General features: G+C 36.4%; 6 protein-coding genes across 6 annotated transcripts; 2 read left to right on the top strand and 4 right to left on the bottom strand.

Annotated features, from left to right (window-relative positions):
• The first annotated feature begins 2,895 nt into the window (after positions 1–2,895).
• Positions 2,896–10,477, top strand: LOC119546716. Its single transcript, XM_037853203.1, has 5 exons — positions 2,896–3,360; positions 7,179–8,209; positions 8,881–9,033; positions 9,093–9,276; positions 9,524–10,477. The coding sequence occupies exons 2-5, from the start codon at positions 7,523–7,525 to the stop codon at positions 9,865–9,867; spliced, it is 1,368 nt and encodes a 455-aa protein (XP_037709131.1). The 5' UTR covers positions 2,896–3,360; positions 7,179–7,522; the 3' UTR covers positions 9,868–10,477.
• A 540-nt stretch (positions 10,478–11,017) lies between these two features.
• On the bottom strand, positions 11,018–11,625 carry LOC119546717 (protein Turandot M-like). Its single transcript, XM_037853204.1, has 2 exons — positions 11,539–11,625; positions 11,018–11,480 (listed from the first exon to the last, which is right to left on the bottom strand). Exons 1-2 carry the CDS (start codon positions 11,559–11,561, stop codon positions 11,108–11,110), a joined length of 396 nt encoding a protein of 131 aa, XP_037709132.1. The 5' UTR covers positions 11,562–11,625; the 3' UTR covers positions 11,018–11,107.
• A 1,538-nt stretch (positions 11,626–13,163) lies between these two features.
• On the bottom strand, positions 13,164–13,771 carry LOC119546718 (protein Turandot M-like). The gene is made up of 2 exons (XM_037853205.1): positions 13,698–13,771; positions 13,164–13,638 (listed from the first exon to the last, which is right to left on the bottom strand). The coding sequence occupies exons 1-2, from the start codon at positions 13,718–13,720 to the stop codon at positions 13,266–13,268; spliced, it is 396 nt and encodes a 131-aa protein (XP_037709133.1). The 5' UTR covers positions 13,721–13,771; the 3' UTR covers positions 13,164–13,265.
• A 1,606-nt stretch (positions 13,772–15,377) lies between these two features.
• LOC119547112 (protein Turandot M-like) lies at positions 15,378–15,986 on the bottom strand. Its single transcript, XM_037853822.1, has 2 exons — positions 15,900–15,986; positions 15,378–15,842 (listed from the first exon to the last, which is right to left on the bottom strand). Exons 1-2 carry the CDS (start codon positions 15,920–15,922, stop codon positions 15,470–15,472), a joined length of 396 nt encoding a protein of 131 aa, XP_037709750.1. The 5' UTR covers positions 15,923–15,986; the 3' UTR covers positions 15,378–15,469.
• Positions 15,987–16,994: 1,008 nt separating this feature from the next.
• LOC119547148 (acylphosphatase-2) lies at positions 16,995–17,915 on the top strand. Its single transcript, XM_037853864.1, has 3 exons — positions 16,995–17,304; positions 17,499–17,625; positions 17,689–17,915. Exons 1-3 carry the CDS (start codon positions 17,241–17,243, stop codon positions 17,801–17,803), a joined length of 306 nt encoding a protein of 101 aa, XP_037709792.1. The 5' UTR covers positions 16,995–17,240; the 3' UTR covers positions 17,804–17,915.
• A 618-nt stretch (positions 17,916–18,533) lies between these two features.
• Positions 18,534–19,266, bottom strand: LOC119547165 (cytochrome c oxidase subunit 6C). Its single transcript, XM_037853891.1, has 3 exons — positions 19,160–19,266; positions 18,767–18,940; positions 18,534–18,701 (listed from the first exon to the last, which is right to left on the bottom strand). Exons 2-3 carry the CDS (start codon positions 18,934–18,936, stop codon positions 18,638–18,640), a joined length of 234 nt encoding a protein of 77 aa, XP_037709819.1. The 5' UTR covers positions 18,937–18,940; positions 19,160–19,266; the 3' UTR covers positions 18,534–18,637.
• Positions 19,267–19,355: the final 89 nt, after the last annotated feature.

Raw genomic sequence — 19,355 nt, 5'->3', positions numbered from 1 at the left:
CAATAACCTATAATCAGACTGTTCAACTTTAATGCGGACAAAAGTACCTTATCATCATGAACATACAGAGGCTTTTAGCACCATTTAAACGATTAAAACAAGCTTGTGTTTCTCGTGTTCGTTTTTAAACATTCTAAAATAAGTTTTATTTAGTAAGTGACAATAAAAAAAATAATGTAAACATATTTTTCGACCCACTTTAATATTTTAGCTTGGAAATTTGTGACTAGAACCTAATCTTTAAACCTCTCCAAAAATATTATAATATTAATGTAGTTAAATAAGGTAACATCTGGAAACAGCTGAAAAAAGTTCTTTAATTCAAAATATCCCTCTGACTTCTAATAGTCTAGGTTTTGATTTAATCAAAAAACGAACACCACGCGTTTTGATATATGGAGGCGACTTGACAGCGATTTTAGCCGCGCGAAAAGGGTCTTTAGCATCGAAACCCCGATAGCACCGCTCGATCTTTACGACCCGACAACTGATTGGACCTTTGTGTCTGTGTTTTCGCAATGGTCTGATAGCAGCTTTAGTCAGCTGGCTTTATGGCTCAGAACGGGAATCAAAGCATACCCACCGAGAATTGCGGAAAAATACGCACAATCCATTATACATTTACATTAAATTATAATCGCCGCCGAAGCGATATAGGCTAGTCAAACAGCTTAAGGGAATGGAATGGACTCGAATTTATACCTTCCTCCCTTATCACTTTGGAGGCGATAACGAATCGCCTCCAATTTGGGCGCTTGAACGGTCCAAATATTTGGCAACGCTTCAGTTTGTGATCATCAAGCGCTCGAATCGGAGGAGACGTATGTAAATATTTTCTAAAGCTTGGGCTAATTAATAAAATTAATAAATAACTGAATGGCATCGGTGACTCGGTGATTTTTGATATGATTTGCATAGGTCTGACCGAAAAACAGGGGTCAGTTTGGCATTGGAATATTTCTGCGAATCGGATATTTAGTTGATTCCAGTTTGTTTTGTCTTAGGTTAGTAATGTTGTGACCGGCTTTCAATGCGTATCAGTGAGCTCCAATAGTTTCTCAATTTTTGTTTGAACTTGACAAGAATTATCTGGAAATTGGTAAGATAAAGGTGAAATTAAGCAATATCCTGATTATTTGAAGCATTATTTTATAGTACTACTGCTGCTAAGAAAAACTAATAAAAAGTGACAAACACTTAAGATTAGAAAAACTTCAAATCAGTGATCATAAAACTGATTGATTCATTACTAGATCATGAAAATACTAAATCACAATATTTTCAAAAAATAGTTCTTAACTAATCTATAGTAAAACCAAAACACCAAATTGAGTGATAATTATACCAAAATTTCCCAAGCCCTTCAAAAGTTTATGTTTTATGGCTTCCTCCAAACTTTTGGGCTGATAAAGACAAAGACACAGGTCCAGAGATAGAGACCTAGACGATGACTTTAGTTTATTTTAGCAAAACATACCAAATCAACCGAATTCAAGGTTAACCAATAAATTATAATAATAAGCACTAGGATTTTCGCCAATGGGCTAATGGAAAACTCGAGTGCCTTTATATTACCCATTATCTTTTAATTTTTATAACGTGTGTTGAGATCGAGACAAAGAAAATCACAACCGACTATCATTGGTTTATGAGTCAAGAACTCTTAAAGATGACGATTTGAGAAAGGTAATCTAATCACAAATCCCAGTCATGAGTTCCATTAGTTATATTATGTCCGGAAATTATGGGAATTTCAATTCAAATGCAATATAAATCTTCACCTGTCGCAACAGTAGCTTAATTGAATTTATTTCTTTGCACAATCGCAATATTAAATTTGTTATCTAAAATTATTCACGCATAAATTAAAACGATCCGATTCGAAGGGAAAGTAGGAATAACTGTGCTAATCCGTTTTCCAGTTCCCAGGCGTAATTGAATATTTATAGATTTGCACTCGATGCACTTGCATCGTTTTTATGAGTTTATTAATTGCGAATTATTTCAAAAATTGTGTTACGCGACGTCTGGTAATTACTAAAAACCAATACAAATTCTACCTAGTAATGCAGCTTTGGGGCATTTTCATGAGATTTCACTAATTTTAATGCGCAAATTATTTTCTCCATGTATTTCAACTATGTAAACTAATTCTCACACTTTATTATCTAAGTTAATTCCATGCTAATTTCTGACGTATTACTGGCACCTGTAATAAATTACAATTCAAAGACTGTTGATAGCTCTGTAATAGTCATTTAATATACGTATCATTGATTAATTGATTCATAATTAAGCAACCACAACCTGAAAGTAAGCAAACACGAGCCACTATTTAAAAACATAAATTCGAATTACATATGAGTTACAATAACGACAGAGTTTAGTGCTATTAATTTCAAACAAAACCATACTTTTTAGAAATTTAATACAGATTTTTAGATTTTATCTATTATTATATTATTATCATACAGGATCTACTGTATTTGGTAAAGCTAATCACAAATCCTAAGCGCTGCCACATTCTGTAAAGAAAGCTTATCGCGAAAGGAAAGCTCTCTGTTGATATTTTCAAAATATTTCCAAACACAAATATAAATAAAGAAGATCTTGTTTAGGATTCACAACTTATAGGAAAATTCCAAAAACATACTACATTTATCTCGGCAAATTTTAAAACTAATGATGGCAAAAGTCAAATTTGCTATCGGTAAATATGCTCAAGCTCGGATTTCGACTCGATAAAGGGGGGATTTAAAACCGGGAGCAGATCCAAAGCTGTGCCGATTTTTCAGCTGGGGGCTTTTGGGGCACTCAGTCCGCGACGGAGACCCAAATCAGACGCAGTTTCGGATCCCCCGGAACCACAGTTGTCCAGTTTAGTAGCTGCGGTCACCGGCGACTGACGAGCGATCAGAACGATCAGACCGCCGAGTTCAAACAGCCGTACAAATAAACTAGATTGCAAACTGTGCCAGTATTCGTGGGTGTCCATCTGTGTGTGTGTGCCGAGCTTAGCCAATTTCTACGGGTATAGGCATATATATAGTAGCGCCAGAAGTCGCGTACGCGCATTCGAGCATCAAACATCTACGGCCAACGTCTAACGGTCCAACACGGTCGCTTTTGCCGTGTATCGAACGAAATCGAAAAGAAATCGAACACGAAATCAAAAAGTAATCGAAGCAATTCGATAAAAATCCGATCATTTCCGGTCATATGCGTGTGTTTTGTTGTAAAAGTAAAACAAAATAAAACCCCTGCTGCATCGCTCTCTTTCGCACTTGCGGCATACGCACCCAGCAGCAAAAAAAAAAAAAAAATAAAATCAGCAACAGCAAGCTCTGCTAATTTTAAACGGTAATCCCATGTTTTTGTTTTTGCATAAATTTATTACAGTCCATCGTTGCTGTCAGTGTGTGAGTGTGCTTTTTCCAGAGTGTGTGCGTGTGTGTGTGGTCGCGTTTGTTATTTGTTTATCGCTCTGCACGCATTTTCCGCTCCCTCAAAATTTATAATTTTGTAATATTCGTAAATCGATAACTGATTAGGGATAACGATTACAAAGTGAGTCTACTCGATTGGATTTTCATATCTAATCGAGGCAATTTCGAAATATTCAGGTACTTCATTTGAAATTTAAAAGATTAAAGGTGTTTATAAGAATTCCAAAGTGGTTTTCAGAACTGAAGGGTTCTAGTCGATTTTAATTATTTATTTATCTTCCCATCATTTATTTATTAACTTTGCAGTATAAGTTAAACCAATTAACAACGTTTATTTGAATTGATTATCATATCTAATGATATTGATTTTAAATCATTGCATTTAGTGGGCTTATTTATAAATTTCAGTGAAAATCAATGCAAAGGATGTTGCTTTAAATATTTAATGGCAATGATCTTTATAAAAGTGAAATACAAATAATTTAATAGCATTCAAAATATTACTCATACGCAGTGTTGTCTTAAAATCATTTATCTTTTTGTTTACAAAGTATAGATATTGAATTTGACTATTATTCCAAAATGGTTTTTAAATTGTTTTGTTTTTGTATATGATAATCATAGATTCGATTTTATAAATAGAACCATTTAAAATCCCCATATACGCATTTAAAGTGTATCACGATAGGTACTAGAAGATCAATACAGAAAATGTTTGCCCATCCTCCAAGTGATTGTGTGCCCCTCAAACTTATAAATTAGATCGCTCAGCTGCGATTATTCAACCTGAGAATGCCAATAAAACGAGCACTTAGGATCTGATAATTAAACCAGCAAACATTCAACAAAGTTGAGCTGTAAAGAGATGTACTCTGGCCATTATCGTATCTAATAACGAATCAGTCAAAGGCAAATTATAACCATAAACATTTAACAATAACCAAATAAAACCAGGCGTTTCGTGTGATTTTAGTGTTTGGCGGGGCTGGGACCTTATCTCTGCCCAGAAACAGATATAGTACGGATAATATTTGCAGCTCGTTTGTGTTGGCAAACCTAATTAGCTGGCAGTCAGGTCGTAACTCGGGGGCTGGGTCTTATCAAGAGCCTTGCGAAAATTGAGAATCAGTCGCAGCGACCAATTTGGCATTTGAATTGTCACCCGTTCTTTGTCAATTAGCCGACATAATTGGAGTACAATGTGCATTTGCATCGCATTGGAACGTCACTTGGCCCACTTGGGGAGTTTGAACTTGAAAAACCCAATGCTCGAAGCCCCCGATTCCCGATCCCCTATACCCGATCTCAATTTAGAATCATCTGTCCCTCTATCCATTCCCCGAAACGAGGAAGTCTTGCTGGGCGCAATGAGCCGCTCAGTGGGTCGTCTATTTAGCCAGCAGATTTAAATGCGAATGCGCTTGACCCAAACAGCAGTGGCAGTAGTAGTATTGCATTGTATCTAGTGGTAACCTCAGTGGAATCCATGAGATTCCCGCTTTTGGACCTTCGCCAGGGGCCCCAAATGCAAGTCGTGTGTTTAATTATCGCGCATACGCCGCGTTGCCGACGCAGACGGCGCAGCAAGCAAAAAAACCACAAAATCACAAACATCCTGCACTAATTCCAAGGGGCCAGAGAGCCGGGCTTCCACTAATTAGTCACTAATTGTCGGAGACGTAAAAGACTATAAATGGAATCGGCGCAGAATTCATTATACGGAATTTAAATTTAGAAAAAGTACAAAGAAGCACCACACACACGACGTAGATTGTACTTTGGGACTTGCTATTTTATTTGTCGGGGATTTTATGAGCACTATTGAAAGTTTCCTTAAAAATGTATAAGAACTCCCATAATATACTGAACTTTCTTTTAATTTTTTTTTACTCTTTTGAGAATTTTCGAAAAAAATGCTTTTATAAAATAACACGGAATTTTCCCTTAAAATGATACTTAATACTAAATTATACAAAAAGGACTTTATTATTTTAAATTTTGTTCTTCCTCGAAAATTCTATTTAACATGTTGGAAAGGATACCTTTATTTTTTGAACTTAATAATACATGATAATTATTTGCAATTAACTTAAAATATTATTATTATTATTATAACAGATAACTTAAAATATATATTTTAGATGGGTATCGTGAAAAGATTTGAATAACTACCAAACTAAATATGAAAATACTAAAATATATAGAACAAAAAGTTTGAAAGGTATAACATACTTAGTGGAAGTACGAAGTCTTAATTTATGAGGTCGGGGAGTATTGTTTTTCAGGTAGACCCCTTTCTATTTTATAGTATTTATCAAATGTTATTGTTTTTCAAGTACCCTTAAAGGAAAAATATAGTTACCTATGGAAACGTAGGAATCACTTAAGTGTTACATTTATTTTAAGCCCCTTAAGAAATACCCAAATGATCACCTACCCACATCGTACACATTGCATCACATAAGGAATCCCTTTCTGATTGCCCCTGACCTGGCCTTTTCAAGTGACAAGTTCAAGTGGCACAAGTTCACAACTTTCCACGACACTTTCGATGCCCTGTCGTGTGTAGCGCATCACTTTCGCTTTTTGTATCGCTGGCATTTCGGTTTTAATCAAAGCTCCTAAATTGGATCTATTAAGTCACTTGAGATAAGTCCGATGGGGACGACGGCGACTTAAGTGCCGCATGGAGAGGCCACTCAACGCACAATTGTCACGTTGACGTTGAGATATCAGTAAAAGAGCCCGGCTCTCTCAGGTGATCTCCATAAGATCTGGGACATCTGACATGGGCAAACAAACAAGTGTGCTGACTTTCCATATCTTGTTGTTCTGGGGCTCACTTTATGCCCCCTATATAAGGCAGTGTTGAGCGACTATTAAGGATTCCCTTGATCGCTATCTAAGATTAAAAGTTATGGTATGATCAAAAATGTTTTCTAATGAGTCACAGGGGAAACTTTTCATAGGTCCTAGCCACTAGATAACTATATGCGTTATGATTTCGATAATATGTTTATTAAATGTTAGGTTGTATCTTAGTGCCTAGAGCTATTTATTTGAAGAAATATCAATTAAATAAATCAAAAAAATCTTTTTCAGATGATTATAAAGCAAACTTAGATTGTAGAATTGATTGTAGTTCTTATACTTATATACTTAGTATGTAGAATTTAAATCAATCCTACTTATTTTAAATAATTTTAAATTTAGGTCGAATATTATTTGGAACTAAAACATATTTCTTTCAAAAAAATATAATAAATACCGTTTATATATTATGTACATTTTATATTAGGGGTTGTATAGTTCCTTTATTTGCACAAGTAAATATTTAAGTCCGTAAAACCCAGTCGTATAAAATAATCTCTATAATTTATTTCAATCTCATTATCAAGAAAAAAGATGATTCGCGAAAATGCCTATAACTAGGGGGTTATCACTTAAATTCTATAGTAAACCTGCCTTAATATTAACACTTAATACACGAGTACAGGGCCCTATGTCCGCTTTAAAATGTCGGTAAATACTGGAAACAGTTGGATTTTGATAGGCCCGCAATCACGGCAGCAGCTGGGTCTTTATAGCGAAAACTATAAAATTCTTATTAGGACGTTGTGTATATGTCTTGCCCCGAGCAAAGATTGATAACCGTCATTTAAGTCAGTGGAAAAGTGATAAGGAGCCGGGATTAATTATTTTCCCTTCTTTTATATTTCCCCCCGATTCCAGACGGCAAATGGCAACCTCGACGTGGATGTGACAGTGGATGCGAACGCGAATGCTAGCGCGGATTATGCAACAGCGGCCAGACTTTGGAGAGATCGAGAGGGGTTCGCAGATAGACGGTTTAATTATCAGCGCCAGATTATTATCACCGCAGCGGCGATGCAGCGGTGATGGTTGTGGAGATGCTTTTGGCTACCTGACTATTTCAAAAACATCCGAGCCGCCGACGAGCAGAGGTCCCCAGCCGAAATATCCGGAGTGATAATTGCTCATAATTAGCAGGAATTAACCAGGGGAGATTCCTCAAGCCCGAAAGATAAAACCCTGAACAAAGGTAACCCCCAGAGATGCTGCCCACGGACAAGGGCAGCTCGGGTGGTGTGGGCCCCAGGCCGCAGAAATCTCATTGCCATGGATCGGTTTCGGTATCGGATCAGCAGCTCCTCCAGCAACTTCATCCACATCCGCATCCGCATCCCACCATCCACCTGCATCCCACACATGCCTGCGAGAAGCGCCTGGATGCGGAAACCCCTCGTCGGGATCTGCATGAACTGCTCCTCGAGATGCTGGACATGCTGTTATCCTGCTTGGTGGTTGCGCCCTGTGTGATCGCCTACTGGCGCGGCACCTGGGAGCTGATGTTCATCTACCTGTTCCCCGGCAGCCTGCCCCTGTCGGCCATGGCCAGCTTCCTGATCGGCGGAGTGGGCCACTTCTTTTTCACCGTCACCCAGAACTTCTTCAAGGAGCACATCCATCCGGACCGGAGGCGCCTCACCTACTATGCCGTTTCCAGACTCTATACGGCCATCTTTGGCATCGTCTGTGTGAATATGTGGCGGGGAGCCTGGCTGCTCTGCGACTGGCTGACCAGCGTGGACTCCCTGATCATCGTCTCCGTGGTCACGGCCATCGCACTCGTCTTCCTGGTGGCCACCAGGACGCTGAGGAACCTCGGAGCGGCCCCCTACACCGTGACCATGGACCACAAGAGCGACTACTTCGAGGTGGACACTATGTTCAAAATACCCGTAAGTCTAGCAAATGATTTAACTCATTAAATAAATTAATTTACATAAAAAGTGAAAAATAAAAATTATTTTCTATTCAAATTAAAAAAAAAAAAACAACAAATATTAAAAAAAACAAATAATCGATTTATTTAGTAAGGGTACCTATTCGAAAATGTTTTTTTGTAAACATTTATTTAGAAAAATATTATTTTAAAATTACATTTAAGTATTACAAAGAAATATAAAATCATAAGGTATTAAAATTTAACAATTGAACAAAAAAAATCGTCTAATAGGGCTACACAAAATATAAGAAAAAATTGTTGATATTCGTTGAACTATAGGGTACCCATTCTAAATAGACTTACTTTTTTAAATCATTTTTTTAGAACCTATATTAGAGTATTACCTTATTTTTTATGATCTTAGTCTAAGCAGGTATTGATTTTTAAGTTCATAATTCATATATTTCAATCAAGGTATCTATATATTATTTATAAATCAGAGTTAACGAATTTAAGAAAATCTCTTTACTAGAATTATAAAGAACTAGATTTAAAAAAGGTTTTTAAAATGTAAGGCCAGGCTAAATGATCAAAATAAATCTTTCAAATATATCCGCCGTATAATAATATTGATTAGTCTTAAAAATTCCTGGCATCAATCTTAAACTTATTTAATTTTCCCAGGGTTTTCATCAACCTGGCCTATATGTGTTGGACACCCTCTTCTCGGTCTTTGTGATTGGCACTCTGGTGGTCATCGCCTGGCGCGGAGTCTGGGGAATCTTTGACCTGCTGCTGTTTCCAGCAGACAGGGCCAAGTCAGCCTGGGGATCGCTGGTAAGGATCTCTAAAAGCCTTTAAAGTATAGGGTATTAAAATCCTTTCCTTTCCCATAGCTCATTGGTTATCTGACGGTATTCGTGACCTTCCTTATCCACCCACTGATGCGGTACGTCTGTCGTAGAATCAGTGGACTTCTCAAGCTGATCATATGCGACATTTACTATCTGATGACTTTCTTTGGGGCTGTGAATGCCTGGCGTGGCATTTGGAATCTGCTGGATGTGTATCTTTATCCAGGTGAGATAGTTAGCCATGACGGGTGCCACACAAATCTCTAGGGTTTGGATATCACTTGCTAAAGTTATTTTTTAGGTGTCCAAAAGTATGCAACAATATATTTTAAACTCATTCTGAACGAGTATTCATTATTCACTGCATACTTTTAGACACCAACATTTTTTTTAAGCCCTAGTGATTTGTGTGGCACACCTTATATTTGTTTGTTTATAATATTTATATTTAAATATATGGTACTCTCCCCCAGATAACAAGTTGCTCAGCTTCTGGCTGACGCATCTCGTTCCCTTCCTACTCCTCGCTGCCCTCAAGTGCTCCAATTCGATCCTGGTGCGCGGGGTTTTCATCGATGCCGAGGGCGTGGGCGCCGATAGTGTCGATATACCCATCAACTATGTGCGGCTGCACTTCCTCCGCGAGCGCCGAAAGAAATGTGGCCATCCAGCAACGTCGCAGCCATCACAGCCTCCGCCGCCGCATTATTATTTAAAACCGGAGCACGCCTCTTTAGGCCGAAATGCGGAGAAGGACAAGGAGGCCCAGAGCAGTCTCATCGAGAAGCCGCCCCATTCCGCCGTGCAGATCGTCTAGGGATCCCGTAGAATTCCTGGCCCATTGTTACCGTTAATATCGTTTCTATGTCTAGATGTTAAACTAGTTTTAATCGCCTAAGCTTAATCCTAACGAGCTTACTTAAGAGTCAGATGTCTAGCATTAACCCATAGGTGTAGTCCCTATCCAAATCCCTAATCCCAAGCTGTACAGAAATTTAAGGATCGACCATATTTAGACCATAAGTATACTTGCATTTTTAACCTGGTGACGAAAGCACTTTCACCCACTCTCACTAGCTAAGTGATAACGTTCCCTGCAGTACCAGCGATCACCAATTCATCAGAAGTTCATCAATAATGTTGTTGATGAAACATGCACTAATTTTCATACAAATGATAGATGAAATTTACATGGGCATGTATTAGGCTGTAATCAATGATAAATTCATCAACGTTTCATTGACTTGTCATCGCACTTTTATTAACTTGATTTTTTGAAAAGACGCGTTAATGTCATGGGCCTACTGGTGACATGTGGAACTGCAGGGTTGCAACTACGAGCTAAACTTTGTACATTGGTATTTTCATATATCGCAAAAAAGAAATAAATAAATTTGTAAATACTATATATATAACCAAACTAAAAAGGATATTTTATATTGTCAGCATAACGGCAGGAAAAAGTATTGAGAAGATTGGTCGTCAATTGGTGTTACGATATTGTATAAATATTTGGGATTGTGAACCTAAACCTCTCTTTGTAATGTTTTGGGAGAGGAACCAGGAACACTTACCTTACGAAAATTTCAGAATTATTGTTTAGCTAATGATCGCAATTTCCGAACTGAAACTAATTCAGTAAGGGGGCTCTATATATTCCAGATCTACCCGTTTCACTAAATTTTTATTCATAGAAACAATAAATAATGATTTTTTTGTGGAATAATTTCAGACGTTTCGTATATTTCCTTATCTAACTTCCGTATTTATTTTAAATAATTCAAGATTTCTATGACAAACCTTTATGAGGTTGTTATATAAATTACACTGATAAAATAAATTAGGCTTCTGGGTTTTGAAAGTTAGATAAGTTAAGTTAGTAAATATGGAATTAAATGTATTTTCAATTTAAATGTTAAGTTCATGAAATTAAAGGTTTGAGAATCGAAAGATCAAAAATCGTTAAGAATGTTATATGCAGAGAAATGTCTTTATTTTCATTAGTTTTTGATATTAAATAAACATAGCAAAGAATTTTACGTTATCTCAGTTGAGATCTAGGAAGCAATAGCACGCTTAATTCCTTCGGAGGCGACTTCAACACCCAGCGACACTATGAGAAGCTTCAGCAGAGGCAACCAGAATCCTCCTTGAGCGGGAACACCATCCACCGTAACAGCACGGGACTCTTCCTCCTTATACCGCCTCAAAAGATCCTGGGCACGTTGTTGTAAATTAGGTGACAAGGATAAACGAGAGGAGTACTTGTCAAAGAAAGTGACTAGATCGGCAACATTCCTGTATCTAGTGGCTTCATCCACCGTAGAATCCCCATACACCTGGAATAAGCGTTGTTTTTCAGTGGCGAATTCATCATCGCTTTGGGCATCTACTCCTCCTAGAAGACATCCGGACAAAACCACCAGGCAACTAAGAAAAAGTTATTAAAACTAAGGTCAGTTTTTAGAAGGGGACTACTAAAACTTACCCCAGGAAAATTGTAGGACTCATCTTGTGGTTTAAGCTGTTGGCTTCGAAACTGATTATTGGTTCAGTGAACGATCTCTATTTATACGGGTTCTGAAATTGATCAGCTAAAGCATTGTTATTTAAATGTAATAGTAAACGTTTGTAAAATCCGAATTCAGCAAATTAATTTAATTCAAAGAATTGTTTTGCAAACGAATTAATTTTGTAATGATTGCAGCAAGCTTGTGATAAGCCCTCTTCTAATCTACTGTTAGTCATTTTTCGAAGAAAATAATGCCTCATAGGAATCGTATCTTCTTCCAACTTACTTGTCACGACAAGAAAAATAACACCTTAGTATATATTCTGGGTTGTTCGTCCTTATGGTTTATGATAAATAATAAGAGAGTTTTAACTCCGTTTTATACAATTTACAAAATTTCTTAGGCACATTTGATAACCTTAGAGGTCATTCTATGTATTTCCTCAAGAGATCTGGGGCATGTTGCTAAAATCATGATTCACTCCGTTAGTAAAATATTACTCATGGAAAGTGAATAGTATTATATATAGTCTATAATATATAGTCTAGTTTATGGTATTTAAAAAATGGTTAAATATTTTTAGTGAGCCTGAGTTTCCCGTTACGTAGATTACGAAGAAGGGTCATACGGCTTGATATTTTCTTCAAAGACATCACAATATTTAGCTTTCAATATAGACAACATAATGCTTTTTACTTATTACGAGTAAGGTCTTTAAATATATATGTCAAAATAAATACAGCTAAGAAATAACCAACAAATTTTTAAATCGGTAAGCTGATATTATTTTCGATTATTTTAAAATCTCCGGTAATGCGATAGCTGAACAAATTTCCTTGACAACCCAAAACAAAAGAAACTAAACAAAATTTCTTTCTTTTTTTAATTTATATTTTTTATTTTTTATAAATAAAGAGTGCAAAACATTTAAAGACCCTGACATTATTGGCCTTGGCTTACCAACCATTAAATGTGGGTGAGGGAATACCTCGATTTGCCATTTCCCCTCGCATTTCATAGGGATCGAAGGATTTCTCATTTAAATGCAGTTCTTCAGGGGCAAGCACTTCTTCAGAAGAAGAGTCTTTCATCTGCATTGGCTTAGCATTGCCTATCCCAAGAAGACATGCTGAGATGATCACCATGCAGCTAGGAAAAACATTAAATTAATTTATTTTTATGGGGGATAACAGAAACATACCTTATCAAAAATGCAAAATTCATGTTTAATTTGGGATTCCAATTTTGAAACTGAAATTGATTCAGTGATTGAGCTCTATTTATACCAAATTTGTTATTTATTTATTTAGATTGACATTGACAAATACTTTTTTGTGGAATAATCTCTGACGTTTTTGTTATTTCCTCAATTTAAAATTCCATTTAATTTGAATGAATCATATACCTATGATAAGCTTCTAAGAGATTGTTAAAGTCTTCGCCGGGTGACAAAGCCCATTATTAAATTTGACTATAGTTTTGGGGTATTTTTCCTCTTGATAAAATTTTTTTTGTTAATTTATTGTCCTTTCATGAATTAAAAGAATAAAGAATCGAAAGCGAAATCAAAAGAGGCTCAAAGGAAGTAAACAATGTAATATTATGTTCATAAAAGGTCTTTGTTTTATGTTTTTATTATCTGTTATTTAATAAACACCGAATATATAGTTTCGGATGAGTTATACTTTATCCCAAATGAGGTTTACGATGCTACAGCACGCTTGAATCCCTCGGAGGCGAGTTCAACGCCCAGCTGCACAATGAGAAGCTTCAGCAGAGGCAACCAGAATCCTCCTTGAGCGGGAACACCATCCACCGTAACAGCACGGGACTCTTCCTCCTTATACCGCCTCAAAAGATCCTGGGTTCGTTCTTGTAAATTAGGTGACAACGATAAACGAGAGGAGTACCTGTCAAAGAAAGTGACGAGATCGGCGACATTCCTGTATCTAGTGGCTTCATCAACCGTAGAATCTCCATACACCTGGAATAAGCGTTCTTTTTCAGTGGCGAATTCAACATCGCTTTGGGCATCTACTCCTCCTAGAAGACATCCTGACAGAACCGCCAGGCAACTAAAGAAAAAATGATTAAAATTAAGGTCCTTTTTAAGAAAGGGATTACTAAAACTTACCCCAGGAAAATTGTAGGATTCATCTTGTAGTTTAAGCTGTTGGCTTCGAAACTGATTATTGGTTCAGTGAATGATCTCTATTTATACGGGTTCTGAAATTGATCAGCTAAAGCATTATTATTTAAATGTAATAGTAAACGTTTGTAAAATGCGAAATCAGCAAATTAATTTAATTCAAAGAATTGTTTTGCATACGAAATAATTTTGAAATGATTGCAGCAAGCTTGTGATAAGCCCTCCTCTAATCTTCTGTTAGTCATTTTTCAAAGAAAATAATACCTCATAGGAATCATATCTTCTTCCAACTTACTTGCCACGACAAGAAAAATAACACCTTAGTATATATTCTGGTCTTTTCGTCCTCATGGTTTAAGATACAATTTACAAAATTTCTTAGGCACATTTGATAACCTTAGAGGTCATTCCATGTATTTCCTCAAGAGATCTTGGGCATGTTGCTGAAAATCATGAGTCACTCCGTCGAGTAAAATATTAGTCATAGAAAGTATATGGTCTAGTATATGGTATTTAATAAATGGTTAAATATATTTTTAGTAAGCTTACAACCTGAGTTTCCCGTTACGTAGATTACGAGGAAGGGTCTTATGGTATGATAGTTTCTTCAAAGACATCTCAATATTTAGCTTCCAATATAGACAAAATAATGATATTTCTATTACCGGCTTTTTATCTTGGTCGAGAGCAAATTTCTACACAAAGACCCAGTCTGCTGGAGGTCAGGATCAGGATCAAAAGGAACCCAGTTAAAGCGTCTTCAAAGAATGAAGTATTTTATTTTATTTATTATTAACAATAAATATTAAATAATTAAGGAATAATCAAAAAATTTTAAAATCTGTAAACTGATTTTGTTTTTAAACATTATAAATCTTCGGTAATGCGATAGCTGAACAAATTTTCTTTAACAACCCAAAACAAAAGAAACTAAACAAAACAGAATGCTTAAAAAATGCAATTAATTTCCTTTTAAAATTTATATTTTTTATTTTTTATAAATAAAATGTGCAAAACATTTCAAGACCCTGAGATTATTGGCCTTGGCTTACCAGCCAATAAATGTGGGTGAGGGAATACCTCGATTTGCCATTTCCCTTCGCATTTCATAGGGATCGAAGGATTTCTCATTTAAATGCAGTTCTTCAGGGGCAAGTACAACTTCAGAAGAAGAGTCTTTCGCCAGCATTGGCTTAGCGTTGCCTGTCCCAAGAAGACATACTGAGATGATCACCAGGCAGCTAGGAAAAACATTAAATGAAATTATTTTTGTGGGGGATAACAGAAACATACCTTATTAAAAATGCAAAATTCATGTTTACTTTGGGCTTCCAATTTCGAAACTGAAATTGTTTCAGTGATTGAGCTCTATTTATACCAAATTTTTTATTTAGAAATGTTGACATTAACAAATTCTTTTTTGTGGAATAACCTCTGACGTTTTGGTTATTTCCGCAATTTAAAATTTCATTACATTTGAATGAATCAAATACCTATGATAAGCTTTTAAGAAATTGTTAAAGTCTTCGCTGAGTGACGAAAGTTTGGGGTATATTTTCTCTTGATAAAAATATTTTTTGTTTAATTTATGGTTTTTTCATAAATTAAAAGCATAAAGAATCGAAAGCGAAATCAAAAGAGGCTCAAAGGAAGTAAACAATGTAATATTATGTTCATAAAATGTCTTTGTTTTATGTTTTTATTATCTGTTATTTAATAAACACCGAATATATAGTTTCGGTTATCTCAATTAAGGTTTAGGATGCTACAGCACGCTTGAATCCCTCGGAGGCGAGTTCAACGCCCAGCTGCACAATGAGAAGCTTCAGCAGAGGCAACCAGAATCCTCCTTGAGCGGGAATCCCATCCACCGTAACAGCACGGGACTCTTCTTCCTTGTACCTCCTCAAAAGATCTTGGGTTCGTTGTTGTAAATTGGGTGACAAGGATAGGCGAGAGGAGTACTTGTCGAAGAAAGTGACTAGATCGGCGACATTCCTGTATCTAGTGGCTTCATCCACCGTAGAATCCCCATACACCTGGAATAAGCGTTGTTTTTCAGTGGCGAATTCATCATCGCTTTGGGCATCTACTCCTCCTAGAAGACATCCTGACAAAACCACCAGGCAACTAAGAAAAAGTGATTAAAATTAAGGTCTTTTTTAGAAAGGGATTTCTAAAACTTACCCGAGGAAAATGGTAGGATTCATGTTGTAGTTTAAGCTGTTGCTTTCGAAACTGATTTTGGCTTCAGCTAATGAGCTCTATTTATACGGTTTCTAAAATTTATCAGTAAAGGCTTTAAAAATGCATTGCACTAGTAAACGTTCCTAAAATGTAAATTCAGCAAATCAATTGTATTCCAAGAATTGTTTAGCATTCGCTATAATCTTGGAATGATGCAGTTAGCCTATGATAAGGGCGTATAATCTCGAGATTAATGCTACGTAGATTTCGAAGAAAATGTATCATAGTATTTGATTTGAAATTTTTGCTTCCAATTCCAATTAAAGTAGACATGCGTTCTGAGTTTCCGCTTTGTCTAACTTGGTCGAGGACAAATATCTGCTCAAGGATATCACCTTTTCATATTGTATGCATAGAAATTTCCCTTTCATTGAAAAAAAACTGAGTAAAATACGCTTGTCGTCTGGTCTTATAAAAGTCTCACGGCCCATCTTATGCGCCTGCTATGAACTTGTCATTCCCCACATTTCTTAAAGGTGCATTATATAGAAAGCGAAATCAAAGTGGTCCCAAAAACAAAAATCTCTGCATTGTTTTGGGTCAATACAATTTCTTGAGGCGAAGAAAATGCACAGTTGTATTGCTAAATTGAGCAATGTACGGCTGTATATCTAATAAACAAGATAGTCGTACGATTTTGATGCTATATACAGAGATAATGGGCATTTGTAGGGTATTTGTGTTCCTTATTTTATCAATTTTCTATGGTAGAATTTATGTAAAATCTATTAAATGTCTATTATTCTATCTATATCTCTATATCTCTATATCCATTATTGTTTTTAATATTTTATTCGAACGATTTTTCTCCAAAATCCCTATGTAGCGCACCCAAAAATCAGATATTGACCGCAAAACTAGATGGCTGTGACCGTCCCGAAAGATTCCTATCTCGTTCGTATTTTCTTTTCTAAAAAAATAGCAACAACAATATATAGAAAGAGGCAGAATGCAACGGGCGGCTAAAATAAATACGCAAATACAAATCGAAAACGCAAAATAGAAAGCAATTGATATGCTACTTGGCATTTTAGTTTTAAATTTGCGACGGTTTGCTGAAAATCAAACTAGCGATCGCGGCGGAAAAATCGCTACGAATAAAATAAATAATATTCTAAAGTAAAAGCAAAGAGATTCCAGTTTTTAAAGAGTTTGGAAAAATTATTTGCTGATTTTTAAGTGCGGAAAAGGTGATAAAATCGATCTATATTACCGAGCACTCCGCTGCTGAAATTTACATAACCAAAAGTTCGCATTTGGTAAAGTTCGAAGTCGATCGAAATGGGCATTCCGGATATCCGACTGTTGGTGACGCTGGACTTTGAGGTCTATGGACATGTACAAGGTGCGGTTCGCAAGAAAAACAGGATCAGGAATTGAGGGCTAGCAACCAAAGTGCTCTTTCGGGTGGAGGGCTAAAAATAAACCCCCAGTAGCTGGTTACTTTGGGGTCCCCGCCTGTCCTTGGCTTTGTTTCACGCCCCATTCCACATGCGCTAGACTATATAGAATATATATCTCTGATTTGTCAACCGGCAGGCCTGAATCTCACGAAAGACACCCGCGATCGCTGCACCAAGGCGGGAATTACTGGCTGGGTGAAGAACAGCAAACAGGGCACAATCGTGGGCAAAATGCAGGGTCCCAAGGAAGAAGTGGATAAGTTGTGAGTAATCCTGAATGGTTTTCAGTTGCCTTAGTAAATCCTTGATGTATTCCTCTTCCATAGGATCACCTGGCTGTCCAGCGAAGGCTCCCCCGGCTGCCAAATCGATCGATGTGATGTGCGAAACGTGGGTAACCTCAGCCGACTGGACTACAAGGACTTCGCAATTAGGTTTTAGATGTTTTTCTGCCCCACATTCGGTGTGCGGCATTATGGTTTTGTGTGTTTGTTTTGTGCATTACTTCGATAAGTTTGTAAATACGACTAAATAATAAAGAATTTAATAGTAATTTGTTTAGAGACTTGGTTCGACTTGGAATTTTAAAGAATCATTAAGAGAATTTAAAAATTTCTAGGGTATCTCATATATAATATGTTATATATTGGATATTCCTATTTAAGTTAGGGGCGGTTATGGTTTTAAGAATAATGATTGAAAGATGTCTTATTGTGAATTAGAAACATTTTTCGCAAGAGATAAAAAAATATTTAAATAGGAAAACATTTATACTCTCATATATCCTATCCTGACTCGTTTTGACTTGGACTTTTAAAGATAGTTTAAAAACTTTTAAAATTTCAAGTAAAGCTCAAATTTTTATAAAATTCTAAATATGTAGTTTATTCTGTAACAAGGTACATTCGACAACCAATTATATGTCGTATTTTAAACACCCCTTCTAAAAGTATTTAAGTTATGGAAAACAATTCAAAGAAGTCCTATAGTGATTACCTAAAATGTGTTGCTAGGGAAAGAATAATATTTAAAAAGAAAAACAGTTGTACACTTATCTATCCTATCCTTACTCCGAAAAAACCCAAGTTCGGGGACAAGGATGTGATATAATCTTGATATTCTCCATCTCCTTGAAAACACTATACCATAGATCCAAATTAAAACGCCTTCGTGCACATACGTAGACTGAAATCTATTTAGTTTTCAATACAGAGGCGTAACACTTGTTCTACAACATCTTTTGACTTAGACTACATGTGTTTGGGATTATATAGCCTAGCAGGACTGGAAACGACCGGCGGCCTTCATGCGCTCGAAGGACTTGTTGGCATCGTACTTCCTGTAAAGTGAAGATATGATCAGATCAGTTGAACATATTACAGAGAAGATATAGCCAATATTTACGAGTAGAAGTCGGCGTAGGCGGCCTTCTTGGGATCGTTGACCAGAATTTTGTAGGCGACGGTGATCAAGGCGGTCAGGCCCAGGGAGATGGCCAGATTCTTCTTGATGGTGGCATTGTGCAGGCCACGGAGCACGGGTCCGACGTTGGAGGTGGCTGGAGTGTTGGCCATGTCGCTATAAGGAAAAATGAATCACAAAAATCAATTATATTGCTGGGCAGTTACGTAAGGTCTTCGAAGGTAGTTGCCAGAAATCACTTGAAAAAGATTAAGCTGTTGTCAGCAACTAACTTAATAGTTAAGGTCACTTGTTATAATGTTTTTCTGCTTTATTTTAAATCGGAAAACACCTTGTAAGCTGTTTTAAAAAGGAAAAACCTTGTTATGTACTCACATTGCAAATTTCAGAACAGATATAGAGATGGAACAAGAATCTATTCCCTGAAGATATAATCGATAATTTCAAAGATGTGGCAGCACTGCCACTATCGATAAGTCACTTATCCAATTTGATTTTATTATTCCAATAGCAGAGATTTCAATTCGCCTGATTAAATTTAAATACTTATTTTAAATTATTAAAAAAATTA

Source organism: Drosophila subpulchrella, chromosome 2L (assembly GCF_014743375.2).
Source record: "Drosophila subpulchrella strain 33 F10 #4 breed RU33 chromosome 2L, RU_Dsub_v1.1 Primary Assembly, whole genome shotgun sequence".
In the NCBI taxonomy this organism is placed as follows: Eukaryota; Metazoa; Arthropoda; class Insecta; order Diptera; family Drosophilidae; genus Drosophila; species Drosophila subpulchrella.
This window is presented reverse-complemented; position numbering and strand designations above follow the sequence as displayed.

What these genes read in the sequence shown, in the direction of transcription:
- LOC119546716 (XM_037853203.1), top strand. Translation starts at nt 7,523, where the DNA reads ATGCTGCCCACGGACAAGGGCAGCTCGGGTGGTGTGGGCCCCAGGCCG. An exon ending in AGTCAGCCTGGGGATCGCTG is followed by an intron (nt 9,034 to 9,092) that starts GTAAGGATCTCT and finishes CCTTTCCCATAG; the next exon opens with CTCATTGGTTATCTGACGGT. An exon ending in GGATGTGTATCTTTATCCAG is followed by an intron (nt 9,277 to 9,523) that starts GTGAGATAGTTA and finishes ACTCTCCCCCAG; the next exon opens with ATAACAAGTTGCTCAGCTTC.
- LOC119546717 (XM_037853204.1), bottom strand. Translation starts at nt 11,561, where the DNA reads ATGAGTCCTACAATTTTCCTGGG. An exon ending in AGTCCTACAATTTTCCTGGG is followed by an intron (nt 11,481 to 11,538) that starts GTAAGTTTTAGT and finishes ACTTTTTCTTAG; the next exon opens with TTGCCTGGTGGTTTTGTCCG.
- LOC119546718 (XM_037853205.1), bottom strand. Translation starts at nt 13,720, where the DNA reads ATGAATCCTACAATTTTCCTGGG. An exon ending in AATCCTACAATTTTCCTGGG is followed by an intron (nt 13,639 to 13,697) that starts GTAAGTTTTAGT and finishes TTTTTTCTTTAG; the next exon opens with TTGCCTGGCGGTTCTGTCAG.
- LOC119547112 (XM_037853822.1), bottom strand. Translation starts at nt 15,922, where the DNA reads ATGAATCCTACCATTTTCCTCGG. An exon ending in AATCCTACCATTTTCCTCGG is followed by an intron (nt 15,843 to 15,899) that starts GTAAGTTTTAGA and finishes ACTTTTTCTTAG; the next exon opens with TTGCCTGGTGGTTTTGTCAG.
- LOC119547148 (XM_037853864.1), top strand. Translation starts at nt 17,241, where the DNA reads ATGGGCATTCCGGATATCCGACTGTTGGTGACGCTGGACTTTGAGGTC. An exon ending in GGTCTATGGACATGTACAAG is followed by an intron (nt 17,305 to 17,498) that starts GTGCGGTTCGCA and finishes GTCAACCGGCAG; the next exon opens with GCCTGAATCTCACGAAAGAC. An exon ending in AAGGAAGAAGTGGATAAGTT is followed by an intron (nt 17,626 to 17,688) that starts GTGAGTAATCCT and finishes CCTCTTCCATAG; the next exon opens with GATCACCTGGCTGTCCAGCG.
- LOC119547165 (XM_037853891.1), bottom strand. Translation starts at nt 18,936, where the DNA reads ATGGCCAACACTCCAGCCACCTCCAACGTCGGACCCGTGCTCCGTGGC. An exon ending in GCCTACGCCGACTTCTACTC is followed by an intron (nt 18,702 to 18,766) that starts GTAAATATTGGC and finishes TTCACTTTACAG; the next exon opens with GAAGTACGATGCCAACAAGT.